At 41.8% G+C, this 19,915-nt stretch overlaps 1 protein-coding gene across 4 annotated transcripts in view; it reads left to right on the top strand.

The window, feature by feature from the left end:
* Positions 1 to 19,608, top strand: part of LOC138611513 (rho GTPase-activating protein 12-like) — a 60,434-nt gene extending 40,826 nt beyond the window's left edge. Inside the window, exons 3-18 of one of the 4 annotated variants that reach the window (XM_069684671.1) lie at positions 4,578 to 4,847; positions 7,329 to 7,535; positions 8,014 to 8,094; positions 9,400 to 9,528; positions 10,234 to 10,308; positions 10,943 to 11,004; positions 12,392 to 12,473; positions 14,021 to 14,122; positions 14,437 to 14,535; positions 15,142 to 15,244; positions 15,640 to 15,759; positions 16,684 to 16,782; positions 16,986 to 17,063; positions 17,511 to 17,645; positions 17,949 to 18,054; positions 18,193 to 19,608. In XM_069684671.1, coding sequence (XP_069540772.1) covers positions 4,578 to 4,847; positions 7,329 to 7,535; positions 8,014 to 8,094; positions 9,400 to 9,528; positions 10,234 to 10,308; positions 10,943 to 11,004; positions 12,392 to 12,473; positions 14,021 to 14,122; positions 14,437 to 14,535; positions 15,142 to 15,244; positions 15,640 to 15,759; positions 16,684 to 16,782; positions 16,986 to 17,063; positions 17,511 to 17,645; positions 17,949 to 18,054; positions 18,193 to 18,367 — 1,923 coding nt within the window. In that variant the 3' untranslated portion in view covers positions 18,368 to 19,608. The remainder of the gene's footprint in view (positions 1 to 4,577; positions 4,848 to 7,328; positions 7,536 to 8,013; positions 8,095 to 9,399; positions 9,529 to 10,233; positions 10,309 to 10,942; positions 11,005 to 12,391; positions 12,474 to 14,020; positions 14,123 to 14,436; positions 14,536 to 15,141; positions 15,245 to 15,639; positions 15,760 to 16,683; positions 16,783 to 16,985; positions 17,064 to 17,510; positions 17,646 to 17,948; positions 18,055 to 18,192) is intronic. The other 3 variants (XM_069684673.1, XM_069684672.1, XM_069684674.1) reach the window with 3 other exon arrangements.
* Positions 19,609 to 19,915: the final 307 nt, after the last annotated feature.

The following is a 19,915-nucleotide window of genomic DNA, read 5'->3' as shown; positions in this document are numbered from 1 at the left end:
GCTTAATTTTATCAGCTCTTTCTTCAGAGTTTGTCAGAAACACTCGATCATTTAACAATACTAAAGATTTATATGATACCCCATACGTTTTACATAAATCAACTTGAGAAACTCTATTTGTGTCAGTTTGTCAAAAGTCGCTCTATGATGTTGGATGTTACAGGGTTTGCAATATATGAAAAGTTAACTTTTTTTTACTTAAATTTGACATGTATGGAGGGTTTTTTTCATATACTATAACAGTTTTCCATAAATTTGATTAAAATATATTGCCTAGCTACAGTATGGCAACATATCACAATTTATTACTTGATTCTGATTGGTTAATCACAGCATTCCAAGGTCTGCTATTTCTTGATAACAGACTGTTGCTATGAAGAACAGACCGTTGCTAGGGTCTCAGCTCTAATAACACAATCCCGAGGACTAACTGTAATCATATCAATCCGCCGAAAGAAGTCCGGTAAATTTGACATTTGTCTGTTTTATGGAGGGGGAAAAGAGATCTGCAAATCTGCTGCTCACCCAGTCGGGGTTCCATTCCGCGATAACAACCTGCTCGCTATACATTATCTCTAACATATTGAATCGTAACCCCTGTGTCATGATACTTATTGTATTGTCTATTGTATTTCTTTTCCTTGTCATTTGCTCGTCTTTTAAACAATAATTCAACCAGCATAGTTTCACTTCTTCTTAACATTGCCTGAGGAGAGAAACCTCTTAAAACCCCAAAACGCTTACTCCTGCACCTCTGTAGTTATACGACCTTTTACTGAAGCACGGTGCGCTAAGAGAGCAGCTCCTGTAATGTAAGAGGTCAAATCCTCATGTCCCACTGCGGCTCGCTGGTTTTGGAGCTCAGTATTGATTCGGTGGTCAGTCTGTTCACACCAGATGTCCAGCAGCAGCTGCTCAGGAACATACCGCTGCTATAATGAAGTCCAGAGACGCAGCATGCATTTTTAATGAGCCAGCCTGACGGTGCAGCCTTTAGTTACATAATGAGGGCTGTTATTTGACATAGCCAGTATTGCTGTTGTCATTGGAAGACCTTTCCTTTTTTTATGCTAATGCTTTACAGGAACCTTATACTCAGAGGGTTTTATGAGCTTTTAGCATAATAATCAGTTCAAAATTAGTCTGACTGTAAGACTACTTCTGCAAATAGCTTTTTGAGGATTGAGGAAGACAGATATTTGACAGCAAAACATACACAGATGTAGCATCGCTCTCCTTATAGAGTTGCAGCAAGTTGTAGCTAACCTAAAATATGTCTTTCTATATCATCGTAATCCTCCCGTCCCTTTCATGAAATGTGTTGATCAGGTGGAGGGAAGTGTAAAAACTGATAACAGATCGCCTTGAAAACATTTGGTAGCAGTTAAGAAAGTTTACGGCTTAGTTAAGATAAATAATGTCAGATATTTTTACATCTTGCCGCGGAAAACAACACCTTGTTTTTGGATCTTCCCACCTCTTAAAATGGAGTTTAATTTCCGAGCTGCCGTGGGAGTACAGTGTGGTTTGGTGGCCGGCACTGAAGTCTTGCACCAACTCGCTGGCTGTTCTAACGGTCGATTGGCTTACCAGGACTTCCCCTTTGACAAATCCATGCACTAAATTATATGTTTGCTCAGCGTTATAGAGGAAGACCACAGAGGCACGCTGTCGGAGAGACAGACACCTTAACTCAAACTCTCAATACTAAGCAGAGACGATGGCAATGACCCGTCTGAGGAGAAGTTTTTTTCGCGCAATCTTACTGCATGAAGAGGACGATGTGTTTACTAGCTGCTCACCTCCAGAGGTATGTTTTTAACATGTTTAACTGTTGATCTGCACCATGCTTTATAGTCTACAGCTTATTATAATCCTATTACAGAGCAGAGGCTTTTATTTTGGAAGTGTAGTGCTTTGTTTGTAATTGAAAGGAAGAAACTACAGTACATTGTGTCACATATATACTGTATTAGTTATGTGCTGTATGTACTCTCCACCTTTATTTAGTCGTGCTGTGATCACGTATTGAACAGCACGGCTCTCCGGCTTCTCATAGTCCACTGAATATTCGATTCTCCCAGCCACCTCCAGCTGTTTGCTCTGCTCCTGCATATTTCATCCCTATTGATCCCCGTGCAATAAAAACATCACAGAGCCAGTGTTGGGAGGCCTTGGGGCACTGGCATTATTTATGACTCTCTCTGTGCCCGGTCGCTCTGCCGCTCTGCTTCTTTGTAACGCCAGCATGAAATAATCATGACAAGCAGCCCATTGACCGGATCAGTCGTGCATTGGGGTGTTTGAAGAAAGATGCTCTGTCGTTAGAGACAGCATGCTGGCTCTGCTACAGCTGCGGACATGCTGTAGTTCGACTGGATACAGAAACTTGTTGTTTTTTTGTCAGTAGTGTTGAAACTGATGCCCACAGTCTCTACTCTTTCACTTCTTTGTTTAAACACAGTATTTCAAATCATAGTTGGTCGTCCGCCAAAGTGACAGTTACAGTTGACTCTCCCATCTTAACAGCAAAAAACATTTGGTTTGTTGTTTGTCTGGTTTCCCTTCCTGTTTAACAACAACTACTCAGGGATGTCTCCCTGCCAAGACATCTGGCTAACCTCATTTAAAATAAGAACTAGACCTGAAACGTGATCTTAAAAAGGTCACTCCTTACTGTCCGACAGCCGGGACTTCTTCATCTTCTGATTTAAGTGTAAATTTGAAACTCTCAGATTCAAGAAGCAACATGAAGAAGTTTCATAATGAGGTTCAGAGTGTGCACTGCCAGCAAGGGATGGTGAGAGAGAAGTTTGCTAGAAATCTTCACTTGAGACATCGTTCTTAAAAGGACTTTGGTCCAAGTGTTAATATGACAATTATTACAGATAAAATGAAAATATACTTTCATGAGTCGCAGGGTAATTCACGATACTATACGCAGTATGTGGCCCACAATAACGATAATATCACGATATTTTTGCAAGACAATCGTATAACGATACATCACGATAACGATACGTTAAAGTGCAGTATTAATGTATTTATTTACTGCAATTTGCTGTCAGTTTCACAGAATTCGACAGAACCTGAGATGCAACTGTATGTGCTTTCAGTCAGTAAATTAGATGTACAGATTAGCACTGTTTGACATTATCCCGCTGTCTTCTTCTTTTATTCTGCTGTCAACTTCTTCTTCGGCCAATTACTTTCCGCTCTCGCCACCGCAAGGAGTCATCAAGTAGTGATGCGATATTGTCAATTGAAATAACGATATTTGCCGCCAGCCGCGCAAGAATTGACGATATTTTGTCCCACCCCTATTCGTGAGTAGGCATTCGCCAGGGCTTTTGCACCATGTGGAAAAAAGTAATATATTACAATGATGTTTGTTTTTGTGATTTCCTCATGAGTCCAATATGTGGAAATTCTTATTTTTACATCACAACTTTTCTTTTACTTTAAATCATGATGATCCGTCATCTGTTGGCGTCAGTTTGTTGAGGTTAAAGGCCAAGGCATCTTTATCACTACAGTACTTCATTAAAATGATTTATCAAAAATAGGCAGCTTGGGGCGCCGCTTTAGCTCAGTTGGTGGAGCAGGCGTCCCACATACAGAGACTGCAGTCCCTGACGCACTGATCGAAGGTTTGACTCCCGACCTGATGATCATTTGGTGCATGTCATGCCCCACTCTCTCCTCCCCACATTCCTCGTCTCTCGTCAGCTGTACTATCTGATAAAGGCAAAAAGCCAAAACAATTATAATCTTTAGAAATATGCAGCTTGGCCATATTGTTATTTTGATAATTGTGTGCAGCCTCAATTGAGTATTGTGATTAAAGATTAAGTTGTATTTTATGTGGGTCTCTTTTTGCTTCATACCTTCCAGTGTCAGACCCAAACGTTTTCCTCATGTAGTCAGCCTCCAAAGGAATTTTAAGTAACACACATTGTAATGAATCCATGTTTACACTTATGCTTTTATAGTTTGGAAAGACTTCCACAGCTAACAGCTGTGAGGATGAGCCTGGTCAAACTGTCCTCCGTATGTTCAGGATGCATCTTGATAGACAGTTTTACTTCCTTATTTCTTCCTGCCATGGCTCTCCTTACACGCTATATTATATAACAGCAGCACTTCCTTCCCCTGTCCTCCTCTCCCCTGAGCCCATTCATGCTATACTCCGTCCTCTGTGGTCAATAATGGCTGTGTCAGCTTGAACTGAGGATAATTTGACATGATGACATTTCCTTTGTGCTCAAATGCCACTCACGGCTCAGCACAGACACCGCAGAGATTAGCTGATTGACTCCGCATGGAGCTCAGTGGGAACATGTTATTAACAGTGTGTGGGTGAGGTGTCGGATGTATTCTCGGATGGTGTTTTAAAGTATTTCTGACGAAAGTCTCCACCAGCTTGTAGGTGCAGCTGTTGCTTTACCGTCTGAAAGCTGTGAATCTCTTACATCAAGGCATCACCCGCTGTCGAGGAACAGATTATATAACAGACTTATATCCACTCGCAGATGACTCACAGCTCCCCTTTTCTTCCTGTCTTTCCCCCTCTTCAGACGGTATCTTCATCAGGCCACGGCCGCTCCGAGTCCCCCGTCTACACCAACCTCCAGGAGCTGAAGATCACCCAGACCAACCAACCCCCCGTCCCCTCAGGCTCCCCCCTCCATGAGCTGGGAGACTGGGAGACCTACAAGGACCAGAACGGCAGGCACTTCTACTACAACCGCTCCACCCAGGAGAGGACCTGGAAGCCGCCCCGAACCAGGGACACGAGCACCGGGAGCTCCAGAGGAGACAGCCACAGCGCAGGAGAGAGCTCCGAGGTACTGAGCGTGTGCAGGGTTCACCAAAACACACACAAATGTACAACTTACATCCATCTTTATGAGTCTTAAATCAACAAGTGCCAGCTGCTAGTGAAGTCAGTCTGGCATATAATCGATAATAGTCACTTGTCAACGTGGCTGCAGGGATTGTCAGCAGGCCTCCCGTTAGACGAAACTGAGAGAGAGAGAGAACAAGTAAAGCATGAGGGAGTTTGTGAGAAGACACTCAGAAAAAGGTCAGATTATGTGTCAAAAAAAGGAACTTGGAAGGAAAGGAAAGGAAGATGGGGTAAGTAACTGTTAACAGGAGGGTTTAAATGCTGCAGATAATTGTTGGTACTCGAGATATTAATACAAGCTTCACAATTTAACTTGACACACACGTGCTCATTTGGTTTATCACTACACAAAGCAGGTGTCTTAATCCAAACCCTTTCACTCAAATTGGACTCACAGTCCATTAATACAATTCCAGGAAAAATAAAAACAAGTAGCGCTCTTGCATTGCATTACAACCTCTGCCTTTGCTGGCTACTTTCCCTATTCTTTGTCCCCTCTCACGAGGAACAGAGCTAAACTATGATAGCGACACAAGTTGCTTCTTCTATTGCGGGGTTTCTTTGGCAATGCTCGTCTGTGAATTTCACACGAGAGGGAGCGATGTACTGAATATCATCACGGCTGTGATTGGGTCGAAGGCATGATCAGTAGATAATCACAGCCGCGATGATACTCGGTACACGTGAGATTCTGCTTTTATACAACAGTTATACAAGCGGCAAATAGTAGTAAAAAGTAAAAATCAACAACTCAACTAGTTCCACAACTTAACTAAAACTGGACGTTTGTTGCCAAGCAACCCAAACATTCTCCTGCACCCTGTGTCTACAGGTGACCTCAGATCAGCTGTTTATCATGTACATTTGTCTGTTTTAATTGATCATCAGCCAGTGAAATAAGAGTCTGCTGTGTGACTCAGAGGTTCCAGCTTGATCAATGTAGACATACACGGTCTGCTGTGATGTTAATTAACAGTATTCAGAACACCTGGCTGAGGCGGAGTGATACACAGAGTGAAAAGTCCCAGTCATGTTGTTCTCTTTATCGGCACTCATGGAAGGCCTCTTGTCCAATCAGATTACTTGGTTGGAACTAGCTCAGAATCAGGATTTATTGCCAAGTAGGTTTACACATACAAGGATTTTTTCTTGATGTTTTGGTGCAGAACAATTAACACAGAACTAGAACAACAATAAGTACAACGCTATTAAACAGGAGTACTCCTACTGACAGGGACCTTAAAATAGAATGTATCTAAAAATATACAATATGAATAAGATGTACAAAAAAAGCAATATAATACATAAAGAGATGTGCAGCTGTAACTGAAACAATAGTCGGAGGTCGGAAAAATGCTGCGTTCATAGTTCGAAACTGGAAAGTGCTCGACTTCCCAGTTGTCTGGAACGCAGCACTAGACTGGCATCTTTAAGTGTAGCGGCACAGAACTCCGTTCTGAACATGTGAGATGAAACATTGCTCCTCTGAAGGTGTATGTTTAGGCTTTTAACCATAACTTTAAAATACACAGTAATAATTACATTAAGAAACTTATTTTTTACAGGAAAAGTTGAAAGAATTAAACCAAAGTAGTGAACAAGTGAAGGTCAGTCAAAATGACTGATCAAATCAAACTGGTTCTCACAAGCAGAGAAATACAAGAACTGGCACACCTGCTTACAAATACAGAGACAGTGTCGAAGATGTATGAATCAGACACAGATATTAAATTGGTAACAAATACAACCTGCCGGCACTTATCTCATATCGTGACTTCTTTGTGATTGAAATTGCTGCAAATGCAGACAGAGCGAGGCATCTGCAGAATTGTTCTTTCAGCACAGACCGATGATTTACGGAGATTTGAATTGTCAGAGAAAATGACAGTGTTTATTTTTTTCTTGCTGACATAAAGCTTGATTAAAACCTTCTGCAGAATATCTAAAAAACTATGAGTAAACAAACACATGCAGTGTTTTGCAACGTGGAAAAAATGATCACAGTTTGTAGTCGTTGAATGAACAGGGAGTGATTACACATATTTTCTGAACAACAACAAACACTCACTTTGCAAAAACAGGTTATTCTGAATCATTTGGGAGTCACCTCTGATTTTGATTCAGCCTCTGTTTCAGTAAGTGGCTGTACCACACTGCCACCTACAGGCAGAGAGAAGACACTGTTCCTTCATTCATTCTGTGCCACAGTGCAGCAGCTACCTTAAAACTGCCACCTCACTGGAAAATCAAGCATGAACATGAGTGATCTTTAGCTCTGGATGGGTGTCCTGCTTCTCTGTTTTTAAGTGGTGTTGGGGGTTCCTTGTGATTCATTATCTCTGGGTGCTTTTCTCTGCTATAACTCCATGGTGAAAGATACCCTCTCTTTTCTCTCTCTCCTCCCTCTCTTTGCACTTAGACCACTCCTCTCTCGCTCTCGCCGTCTTTCCTTCCCTTCCTCTCGCTCTCCATTGGTCGCCTCCAGCCTCTGTCGTCGGAGGACACCTGCTTCAGCGCCTACTCTAGCCAGTCAGACAGTCAGTACGGCTCGCCGCCGCGCGGTTGGTCGGAGGAGATGGACGAGTACGGCCACACGCTGTACGTCAGCGACTATACTAATGAGAAGGTACCGGCTGCGAGGGGCTTATCTGCTTTCTCTTAACGTTGGTGATGTCTGGGAATGCATGTGGGAGCGGACTTTGGGTTGATTTGTGGTAAATTTCCTTCCATAGTGCAAACTGGAATGTGTCCGTCACATTGATTAGGCAGAGTTGTGACACCACAGCGTGGAAAGATAACCACGACAGAAATATCAAGCTTCTTCTTCTTGTTCAACATCACTCACTATACAGAAAAAAGTTATTAAAGAGCAGATCCCAAAAATATATCTACTGAATAAGGAGAAGAGTGAGATAACTTTTTGTGATTTATAGTGAAAAATGTAGGACTTAAACTTTAATCTAACTTTGTCTGTTAGTCCTTATTTGATGTTATTGCACAGGTAACTGGGTACTATCAGGACTGATTGAATATCTTGTGTGTCTCCTGTGTGTCTCCTGTGTGTCTCCTGTGTGTCTCCTGTGTGTCCGTGTGTTCACCAACAGTGGTTGAAACATGTCGATGAGCAGGGCAGACCGTATTACTACAGTGCAGATGGTTCAAGGTCAGAGTGGGAGCTCCCAAAGGTAAGACCCTGTGCAATCCTTAAATCTTTCAATTCCTTTAATTCACTTCCTCTTACGTACATTTTAATAGTGAGAAAAGGCATTTAGTAAAGTAAATAATACATTAGTATTTGACAGTTTTGTTTGTTTTAATTAATTAATTTTAATTAATTAATTTTATCTCTAAACTGAAACTTTCCTGAAAATGAAGAGTTCAGCGCGCCCCCCTGCAGGAGATACTTGGCTGTGATTGTTTACTTTCAGCATGTTTAGATATGTGTCAGTATTTTTCTACATTAATTATATCACAGATCTCTGCAGCCCCATTTTTTGATTATGACCTAAAGGACGAATTTTTAATGTAACATCATCTTAACTTTTTGTAGACTCAGGCACATTCATTCAGCTCCAGAAGAAATTAGGAAGGAAGAAGTAAGACATACTTTATCAAACCCAGAGGGGAAATTCAATGTTTTTCACTTGTTATTACAAACATAGGCCCGAAATATACACATGCACAAACAGGACTCTATGAACGTGCATTAATGGAGAGATGTCAGAGTGAGGGGGCTGCACGTGGACATGTGCTCCGAGCAGTTGGGGACTCTGGCACCTCTCCAGCTAACGGCCCCAATTCCATAGTTGGTCCATACCGGGGCTTTAACCGGCCACCCTCCGGTTCCCAAGCCAAGTCCCTACAGACTGAGCTACCGTCTGCCCCAAGTAGACAGTCAAATTTTCCTTCAATCAGCATCTCTCTCCACATGTCCTGGCCAGCACCAGTTTAGATCTGAACCCCATTGAAAACCTCCTGAATGTGATCACGACCCAACAGCAGTGTGACAGACTGGTGGAGAGCTTCCCAAGATGCATGAATGCTGTAATTAAGAACCAGGTTATTTCACCAATTACTGAATCCTGAACTCTTCCTGAGTTAAAACATTAGTATTCTGTTGTTTCAACATGAACATTACTTTGTTTTCTTTGCGTTATTCGAGCTCTGAAAAACATCTTCTTGCATCTTCTTGTTTTCTTAACCAGTCGTCATTTCCTGCTTAAAAGACCTAAAAGAGAATATTTGATTTGGAAGTACAGAGAACTTTGTTAAATAAATAAAACAAAAGTTTACACAAACACAAACCTATGAGTAGAAGAACCAGAGAAAAACACATTCATGCAGTGGTCTCTTATTTTTTTCCCGAGCTGTATTAAGTTATAACGAGGGATAATTACTAACTAATTCAGTAAAAAATATATGTTTTAATCTGCATTTGGTAAACTTAAAACTATACTGACACAGTATGATTATCTGTTCCCTCCCTCCAGTACAACCACTCCCCTCCCCAGCCGTCTGGAGACGCTCCAAAGAGTCGCAGTCTGGACAGGAGACAAGTGGAGCCTATCGTCCTGACCAAATGGAGACACAGCGCTTACGTACAAGATCCCAACGACAAGGTCTGACACCCACATCTGCAAACTTAAGCTCCATTGTTAAATACTTAATTTCACTGCTAACAAACTGTACGATACCTGTGTAAAAGCCGACAGTTCAGAATGAGTTGATATGTTCACTGTTGAGATGTATAACACGAGTCCAGAGTTTCAGGTGTAGACTGGTTGCTTTTCAGCGGCTGTTAAAAACCAGGCGTTTCCGCTCAGGCTCTGCCCGCCCACACCCGTACAAACACCAAGTCAGTAGCCTGTCCGACCCACCAATCAGCGGCTTGTTCCTTAATCCAAGCAGACAATCAGCATGCATGAAAACAATCACACGAGGAGTAACAATCACATCACTCCCTCCGTGTCACATGATTCCCTGAGTTGATTGAGGCTGTTTATTTGAATCATTCCACAAAGAACCTGAACATTCAATCATGAACTGTTGTGTTTGAAGCAACAGACAACATGACAACATGACTATTCTCCAAATATTCTGACACTAAAGTAATTTGTAGTGATAGCATGAGCTTTCATGCCTCCACATGCATCTAATAATCCATTCTAGCCTTCGGAGGCATTCGACACAATTTGCATCATCATCATCTCACTGCTAATCACCATCTCACTCTTTCAGCTGTCTGTGTCTTCGTAACCTCTCATCATCTCCTCATTAACCTCCTGTTGTCGGCCATTGTCACAGTGTGTTTGTTTCCTCACCAGGACGCTCCTCTGGGTCCCAAGCCCCCCTCACCTGACTCTGACTCCTGCCCTTCATCTCCAAAGCCCCCCGCCTCCGTTAGTACTCACCCCTCACCTTGTATCGCCTTGCCAAACTTAGCTCTGTCCTGCAGGGGTTTAACTTGCTCTCAGGGACTCGTGCTGCAGCTTATTGCAGGGTTTCTGCACAGGTGTGGAAAATCTGGACAAAATATGAAGAAAATATTGACGTATTACCTTTTAAATGTCTTATATTCTGATATTTGTCGCAGTAAAGATCTTAACTAAGCAGTACAGAACAGAAATAAAGTTGCTTAATAGAAAAGGCCTGTGCAGAATCCCTGTAAATATGCAGCACTGATGGGTAACATACCGGAGGGATTGTTTTCTTCAGGGGAACATGTGTGTGAATTGTTTGTTCTTGAGTTGACAGTGTGTCTAAATATCTGAATCAAAAGATGACTGGTGCAATGCTGCACAAGGAGTTTTACCTACAAGTTTCCCGTGGTTTATTTAAATCTAATGTCTGTTTGCATTTCTACTGTTTCGTCGCTTGTGGTGGGGTTTTCTGTGACGGTGGTGGTGTTTTACCTCTCAGCACTTTGACAGCAGCTTTCTCTCCTGTCACCCTGACGTGGCTGTTAATCCTAGTTTAAGCGATGGATGTGTGTGTGTAACCTGCTTCTGTTTACTGTTTGTTCTCACTCTCCAGCCGTCTGAAAAGTGCGGCGTTCTGAATGTAACAAAGATCACGGAGCACGGCAAGAAAGTACGGTGAGTAGACTCTTAAATTTAGAGAAATGTTTAAATTATACAGTGTTTTTTAAGATTTTTGGGGGGGGCGTTTTGTCTTGTCTGACGAGTTATAATTAAAGAAGAAGAAAGTTCATGGAGCTGACTCAGACATTTTAACACTGTTGTAGGCGTACTGGGTAATATTTACAGCGTTAGAAGTGTTGAGAAATAAAGGAACTGACTAACTGACGAGTTACAATTAATTAATTATTACAATTCCTGTCATAATGCTCTGTTTGTAACTGTGCAATGCACTTTGAATTGATCTATGTATGAATGGTGCTTTATAAGTAAAGTTGCCTTGCCTTTATTAGATAGGACAGCTGAAGAGATACAGGAAATATGGGGAGTAGAGAGTGGGGAATGACATGCAGCAAGGGGCCGAGGGCGGGAGTCGAGCCTGCAGCCGCTTTGTCAACACCTGTTCTACCCAATGAGCTAAACCCGCGCCCCTTTTACAGCTTCCATTAGAGCCATGGAGCTAAAGGCAATAAAGAGATTTTTATGAACAAATTCAAATTGTATGGCTGAGAAAGATGCTTAAAAATTACAATCGGGGCAGAGTGGGAGAAGTGTGCTAATTAAATCAACTAAATGTGTAAATCTTATGTGCTTTAAGAAAATCCAAAATTTTACAAGGAGGCTATATCTCCCAGCCCTGTATGAGGCAAGGGTTTAACCAGTTTTTACCTATTAAATTTGGCTATATCACCTTGTAACGGTTCGACACAACCAAACAGCAGCATAGACACTCAACAATGAAATAAAGCACAACAAACAGAGTAAATTCAACTTGGCTTATTATCTCAGAAGAAGACAAAAGAAAAGCCCTTCCCGAAGTTAAAAAAATCTCGGTCATAGCAGCCGCTGTATTTTAATGATCCACCGAAAACTCCATCAATTGTAAGGACAAGATCATAACAGTAGGTAACACAAGGACTTAGACTTGGAATTAAAACAAGGGAAAAAACAAACGGCATACAGCTCCTGTGAGACAACGTGCTTCTAACTAGGAGTGAGCCAACATCTTTGCTCCCGGTGTTAAGTACAGTTGAATGAATGAATAGCGTTTATGGTTGGAGGTGTGTCATGACTTGTACAGGTGTGTGAAAAGTGAGCCAGTAGTATCCATCTATTGCGGTAAGGATGTGGTAGTGATGTGAGATGTTACCAGTGGATCCCTGCAGTTATCTTATTTGTATTTTTCGAATGCATTGTTTGATTATTGTTGTTATTGTTCTTATTATGCATGGTTCCGCATCAGTATCAAGCTGAAGTTTGGTTCTAATGCTGGATAGTTACAATGGAAGGTATCAGTCGATTTATTTCCAGGTCTTTTACAGTGTTTATGAACTCTCTGTTGCAGGAAGAACTGGACTTCTTCCTGGACTGTGCTCCAAGGATTCACGTTGCTATTTGCCAAAGGTCAAGGAGGCGGAACCAGCTGGGTTAGTGACAGAAGCCTCTTACTGAAAAACTGTAGATTATGTCATCTTAACACAGCAAGTTCCCGTCTAGACCAAAGTAAAGAGGAATAGACATTCACATGATTTGATTTAAGAGAGAGGACGAGTCTTTTATCTCTGCCTCCAGTGTTCTGTGTTTTTAGCGTCTTGTCAGGTTACTTTCTAGATGTTTTCTTTTCCGTCTCTTTTCATGCCTCCATCTCTTCACCTTTGGTTTCACCTCCCCAAACCTCCACAATGCCCCCTTGTCGTCATCCCCCTTTCAACCTTCCATGCAGCCATACTACCACAGTGGCTCCCTCCCTGAGTTTCTCCTGTCACTGTTGAGTAACTGGAGGCCGTCTGCTAAGAAACGCCCCGCTGTCTCCTATGGCTGCTCTGAGCTCCACAGAGCCTCCTCTGTATGTGCTTCCTCTTTCCTTTTGTGTGCTCCTCTCACCTCCTCTGCATGCCACCCCCCTCCTGTCTGCCACTCTCTGACCCCCAACCTCCTCTGTGTGTTATTATTCACTGGCATGGGGTGAGGGTCAGGACAAAATCACTGTCGTTATTTGATCAATTGTAGCTTGACTTAAATTTAAATAGGAACATTTATTTTACATAAGAGCAAAAGGTGTTAAGTGCAGGTGTGCATCAGATTATAAGGGCATCAGACGAGACAGGACGGCAGGTCAGTTGTATGTTGCATGTCTGCACGCTGATGTAGAATAACCCAACAGACTCCTTTTCTACATACTGTAGTTTTCTCTGCAGTTAACGAGCTCTTACGTTAACAGAGATGGTCATTTAGTTTGATTGAATCATTGGGTTATAATCCTCAATGTGAAGTAAGTGAAGATTTGAAAGTAGCAGATGTAATTACCTCTTCTGTTACCTATAATTACCGTCTGTTGATTCAGAATTAAACAAAATCATGTGTTTTGTTTATTCTGATTGTTATTATTTTGTATCTGTGGGAAATTCAAGACAAATACAACAAGACGAAAAAGCATCACAGTCAAGGGCAGACATCGAATCTCATAGTGCTTGTGATAGGGACAGATGCAATATACATAGATATACTGAAAACAGCCGTCCAATGCAAGTATCCTAGTGTTTATAGCGTCTACTAGTTTGCAACAGCTGTCCCTAGAAGGGCTTTGAGGAAACTGAGAGGTTAGTGACAGAAAAGTAAGACAGAAAATGCCTTAAATACAACAAGATACAGTGAAGCTTGTTGTTGAGTAAACCAGGATTTGGTAGCTCTTCTAAAATTGGTGAAGTTTGCAGCAAATTCCAAGTGAGCAGGGAGCAAGACTTTGTTGTCTGACCAAAAGATGTTCTGCAGAATGGAGCCTTACAATTGGATCTGCTACAACTCAATAAAATAAAAAATCAAGTACAACAGAATAAAAGTAACAACACTAAAGACATAAACGAAAAGTAAGAGCTCAAACTTAAGTGATAATATGAAGGCTAATTTCAAAGTAGCATATGTTTTGTTTTAGTCCCTCTGTGTCCCTCTTTGATAGTTTTCTGTCTTTGTGTAGTTCGGAGGCAGTCAGTCCAAACCAGAGTTCACTGTGGATCTTCGGGGTGGCTCGGTGGAATGGGCTTCAAAGGACAAATCAAGCAAGAAGCACGTTATAGAGGTGAGAGGGAGACAGCTCAACATTAGGTTAAACTTCCTGTTTTCGCTCTTCATATACTGTATGTTGTTTTCTATAATAAAAGCAAGCACTGCAAAGTCTCCACACGTATAACCCTGTTGGTATACTTCACTATCAATCGAGCAGTTTAACTCCAAAACACCAAATATTAAAGATGATTCTAATTTCATGTAAAAAGGATCATACTTTTATTTGTGCAGTTTTTACTTGATAAACAGACCAAACGAGAAACTCATGAAAACCAACAATAAAGATTTATGATTGTAATTGATTCGTTTGTTCTCTCTTCCTTTCAGGTGAAGACTCGGCAGGGCACAGAGCTGCTGATCCAGTCAGAAAACGACGTCGTCGTCAACGACTGGTACCGAGCGCTGCAGGACACCATCAGCACCCATGTGAGCACCCATAACTTCACCCAGCCCAAAAACATTGTTCCTGCCAGTGTTGCCAGTTTGGACACACAAAGTATCCAAACAGAGCCTATAGACACCCACAGTCATGATCCTAAAAGAGGCCCAGTGTATAAACTCTGCCTTACATATATCATACATGTATACACGATAGGAGGGGAGGATTTATGCAGTGCAGCCTCATTTTATGTCAGTTGAAATCGAACAGATTGTACAGGTATGAAAAGAAGTATTTTAAATGCTTTAGTATCAATGGTGTCTTCTTAATTCTGAACACTCAGAGTGAAACTGAACATTTGTTAAAAGCTGGGACAATTTAACTTCTAAATTATGACAAAAATGACACTTAGATCCAATGTGAGAGACTGTATAAACAAAATAAAGATTAGTCACTTTTTTAAGGTTGAATCAATTTGGCGTCACTGAGATAGATAAAACGTGTTGTGATAAAATATGTTGTTTTCCTGCCCTGAGAGTCCAAAGGTGCAGCAGATACGTTTTTACAACCAAGTATAATAAGCATCTTAATTCTGTGTGTGTGTGTGTGTGTGTGTGTGTGCGTTTGTGTGTGCGTCTGTGTGCGTTTCTTAGGCCTGGGAGTCTGATGAGGCCATTGAAGAGGACATGCCGGAGTCTCCTGGTGCAGAGAAACACGACAAGGAGAAAGACCACAGAGACTCAAAGAAAGGCAGAGGTCTGTGCGGTGATGAACTGTGTTAAACTGATGCTGTATATAAACACATGTTTGCCGTATTTAATAAGTAGTTACACACTTGGTTGGTTAAACTGATAATAAGTCATCAAAAGACAAAGATTAAAGAGTTGAATTGATTGTAAAAAAAAAAGCAAATATTACAGCAGGACTTCCCTAAAGATAAAGAAACATGATGAGGGAATATACAGGCCCTTATACAAGGCTGAAGTGAAAGTACAAAGTACAACGTTTCTGTTTGGCTCAGTCCCATGTGCCCCTATAAAACAACCGCATATCAGTTTCATTCTCTCAAAACACCGAGATGTTCGTCATGCCGCTCAGTGTGTTCAGACGAGTGGTGGACAACAGTGTCCTGTCCCATCTCTCCTCTGCAGCCATGAAGACCTCCACCAGCATGGACGGCTCCGACAACAAGAAGACCAGACACAAGCTGAAGAAGTTCCTGACCCGCCGGCCGACCCTGCAGGCCGTCAGAGACAAGGGATACATCAAAGGTACCCGAGAGCAACGAGAGCCACTGAGAAGCACACATTTCTCATTAGACTTTGACAAAGGCTCATTGTCCCCACTTTTTTTAGGATTAGTGGGTCTTACAGGCAGCAAAGAGTTTGAGTGGAGTTAGTTTTGATAAGTGATTATCCTGAAAAAGTATTTTAAGTTCATCCTGTATATTAAGATATGAGATGGTAATGTTTTTCTGCTGTCCTTTTAAACCAAAGAAAGGCTCAACTTTAGAGGAATCATACTGGTTTCATCAGTAATTCCTTTTTCATTTACATTTGTGCAATTTTATTTATCATCTGTCTCTGTTTTGGATATATAAATAGTGTCTTGGCATTTATTGTACATTTTAAATACCCTAAATGTAATACCATCATTATTTTTTTATTTTATTTAACCAGGGAAAAAAACTATTTAGACTGGCAGCAGCACATTTAAAGCCCCCCCTCCAGTGTAAATCAAGTGTTTAACCTTGTAAACTCACTACTACTAATTACTACATTTCAAGCTAACTAAGTTTCAACAAGTTGCAGCTAAACGATGTCAGAGACGGGTTTTGTTTTGAGCAGCCACAGATACAAACATAATACAGGATACATGACCTCCATACAATTAAAGACATGAAATAACAAGCGAAACCAGTCCAACTTTTTCTAAATCGACCATCTACGGCCAGATGTGCCTGCCTCCAGGTTAATCCAGGTCTTCCTGGAATTTGTTCCAAGTGTAGGGAGCAGTGAACTTAAACACCTTTTCCCCCAGTTCAGCTCTGACCTATGGAAGAGTAACTAAGATCAGAAACTCATAAAGCACAGGGAGGTTCTGCAGGGCATTATTAAATCTGAGTGTTGATAACAAGTACTGCAACAAAACAGGGACTTTGGACTGCTTTGTGACTTTTCCCTCTGTGTCCTCAGATCAGGTGTTCGGCTGCAGTCTGTCCAGCTTGTGTCACAGAGAGAACAGCACAGTGCCGAGCTTTGTCAGGATGTGCATCGACCACGTGGAGAACAACGGTGGGTTCAGATATGTGGAACTATAGTTGCAAGATAATTCTTTACGTTCCTTGTAAATATCACCTGTTGTAAAGAAGGGTGGGGTTGGCACTCAGCTCTCTTTATTACGTTGATATAAATCTTGTGCTCAAAGCAAATCTAGACAAGCCATAGGAATGATTTGCATTTATTGCTGAGCTGATTTCTCCCATGATTCCCTGCAGGTCTGTGTATAGACGGGCTGTACAGAGTTAGTGGGAACCTGGCTGTCATACAGAAGCTACGTTTTGCTGTCAATCACGGTAAGTTGCTTCTCTTTGGAACGTATTCTCTGATTTTCATCCCCACACAAATTATCCCAAGAACTGCTTCTAAAGGAACTAAAAGGTTTCTTCATCTTGTTGTCTGCATTTCCGCTGGGAGCAAAACACTTGCGAAGATTATTCCGCTGAAGTATGAACAAGCTGTTTTAACACAGAATTGTTACCTATTCGTTACGTACTCAGTCCTATCAGACGTGTTCAGCGCTGCAACCACAAAGGTTCCTGTCTATTTGGAAAATACTTACCCATGAGCAGGGACTTTCAAGGGGTAAATAATGTCCTGCAGTGGAAAGTTCCCTCAAAGTTTCCTATTTCATGGGAAAGGTTGCTGCGTTCTTGTTGTCACGTAAGCTGCTCTGTGTGTGTGCGTGTGTGTGTATGTGTGTGTGTGAACATCACTCTGACTGGGGGTTTGTGTGTGTCCAGATGAGAAGGTGAACCTGGCAGACGCGAAGTGGGAGGACATCCATGTGACCACTGGAGCTTTAAAGATGTACTTCAGGGAGCTGCCGGAGCCTCTCTTCACCTTCCCCCTCTTCCATGACTTTGTCAGCTCCATCAGTATGTACCACATTCAGCTGTACCACAGATGTCTATGTTAATTCATGCATAAACACACAGTCTTTACACATAATTTACAGTATGTGTAACTGAGCGTATTATCAGCTGTGAGCGCAAACCATCATGTACTGGAAATATTTCTAATCATGGAGCAAAGTGTACCTAAGTTAAGATAACTTGACCAGTGGCCAAGTTCATGCAAAATGCCCTCCAGTCCCATAAGCCACTACTATCAAGTTACCCTACAATAAATGTAGATTGTTTACTTGGACTTTGATAAATGTTTTGTCCTCTTGTTTGCAGAGCTTTCAGAATACAAGCATCGAGTTCAGTCCATCAAAGAGCTGGTCAGACAGCTGCCGAAGCCAAACCATGACACCATGCAGGCTCTCTTCAAACACCTCAGGAAGTAAGAACAACAAAGCAAAGCAAAATTACAACGTCTTTATTTTACATTATAGCATTATATGTTTAAAAAGCTGATTCAGTGCAACAGTAATCCCTCTTGTGTGATATTACATTGTCTAATTCTCCCTTGCTCCTCCAGGGTGATCGACCACGGGGAGGAGAACCGTATGACCACCCAGAGCGTGGCCATCGTGTTCGGCCCCACGCTGCTGCGGCCTGAAACGGAGACCTGGAACATGGCAGTCCACATGATCTACCAGAACCAGATAGTGGAGCTAATACTGCTGGAGTATGAGAACATTTTTGGCAGGTAGAAAGACCCGCCAGAGGATGAGCCTCTTTTATTATTTCCTCTCCCAATGCAGAGCTCTTCCTCACACAGCACGGCCCTGCCTAAAACAGCCCGGCCTGGCTTGACCTGGCACGGTCCATCCCGGCCCGGGAGCTGCTTCTTCTTCATCTCAAACCATCCTGCGGTCACTGGCTTCTCCAAATATTCCAACCTCCGGACCAAAGCCACGCAAATGTGTCATGAACCAAAACATAGATGTAACAAACTAGCGACCAAAAAGTTTTAGACTCTATCTCGTTTTCCTGCAGCTGCGTTTGTGCCACTCTGCTGCAAAAGGTGACGTCTTCCTGTCCCGACACTGGATTCCTAAAAGTAAAACACGGGCTGAACAAGCCTCTAACTACTGCACAGTCTGACTGAGACCAAAGGAGCTGCAGAGGAATGAACCTCAGCAGCCTCGATTATAGTGGAGGCGTCAGTATTGGAGGTGGAGGTGCAACCTCCATGTACAGTACTGTGTATTCTAACAGCTGTATAAATCGCACTGGGGAGCTAACAGAAGAAACCAAACTGCTGTGCTTTGCTTTAGACGTTTAGACACTAAGAGAAGTAACACTTAGAACAAGGAGAAGAAGGGACGACATGGAGGTCTTTTATTTAGGAACTATGTGACGTTAAAGAACAAGTTCTGCTCTTTCTGTGCCCTTTCTGTTTTTTTATTAAATGTGTCCTCCCCCTTCTACCTCTCCTTCTCTTCTCCATCCTGAAATACTGGACCTGGGTTCCTCTGAACACGCTTATTATCAAACTGTAATATATATATAAATGCACTCCACCTTCTCCATTTGGCTTAAAGAACAAATAATCTGTCAGCGGTCAGAACATCAAATAAAGGTACTCAGCTGTGTCTTTCCTCAACTTATGGATATTAAATGTTCAGGCCTTTGAACATGTCTCCACTGATAAATCTGTACAGTGTTTATGTGTGCATGTGGAAGGGGGACTGGGTGGATGGACGAATGAATTTAATGACAATATATTGTACAAATAGTAAATATAAGTGCGTATGCCTGGAGTGTTATAAATGTGATACGAGGGAGAAATCACTATTTTGTGAGCGTTGTGTAACCAACAGATGTGAGGAATACAAATGAGGAACTAAAGGATGGGGAGGTTTACCTGTGTGGCAGGTAATTGGAGATTGTGAATGTAACTGTTGGCTTTATCACACTGGAATAAAGACCTCTATTAAGAGATATTCCAAAGGAGATATCTTTAATGTTGTGTCATTTATTATTCATTCTTTAAGTGTACACTTGTGCACCAGCGTAATAAGAGGTTTGATCACACGTGCATCACATCATCATCGACTTGTAAAATCAAATTCTGGCGATGATAATTAGGTTTATAAGACGACCCACGGGGTAACAATCGCTGTATGAATGAAAATAATATGAGAAATCAATATCGTGAGATGCTTAATTATTATTCAAAATGAGTCTGATGTACCACCAGCATTGATGCTATGATAATAGAATCATTGACTTACTGAACTACATTATTATCATGT

This window comes from Semicossyphus pulcher, unplaced genomic scaffold (assembly GCF_022749685.1).
Source record: "Semicossyphus pulcher isolate SPU_LCO1_2020_fin unplaced genomic scaffold, fSemPul1.0.p SCAF_7, whole genome shotgun sequence".
Taxonomy (NCBI): Eukaryota; Metazoa; Chordata; class Actinopteri; order Labriformes; family Labridae; genus Semicossyphus; species Semicossyphus pulcher.
The sequence above is the reverse complement of the archived record's forward strand: the minus strand, read 5'-3'. Positions and strand labels throughout refer to the sequence as shown.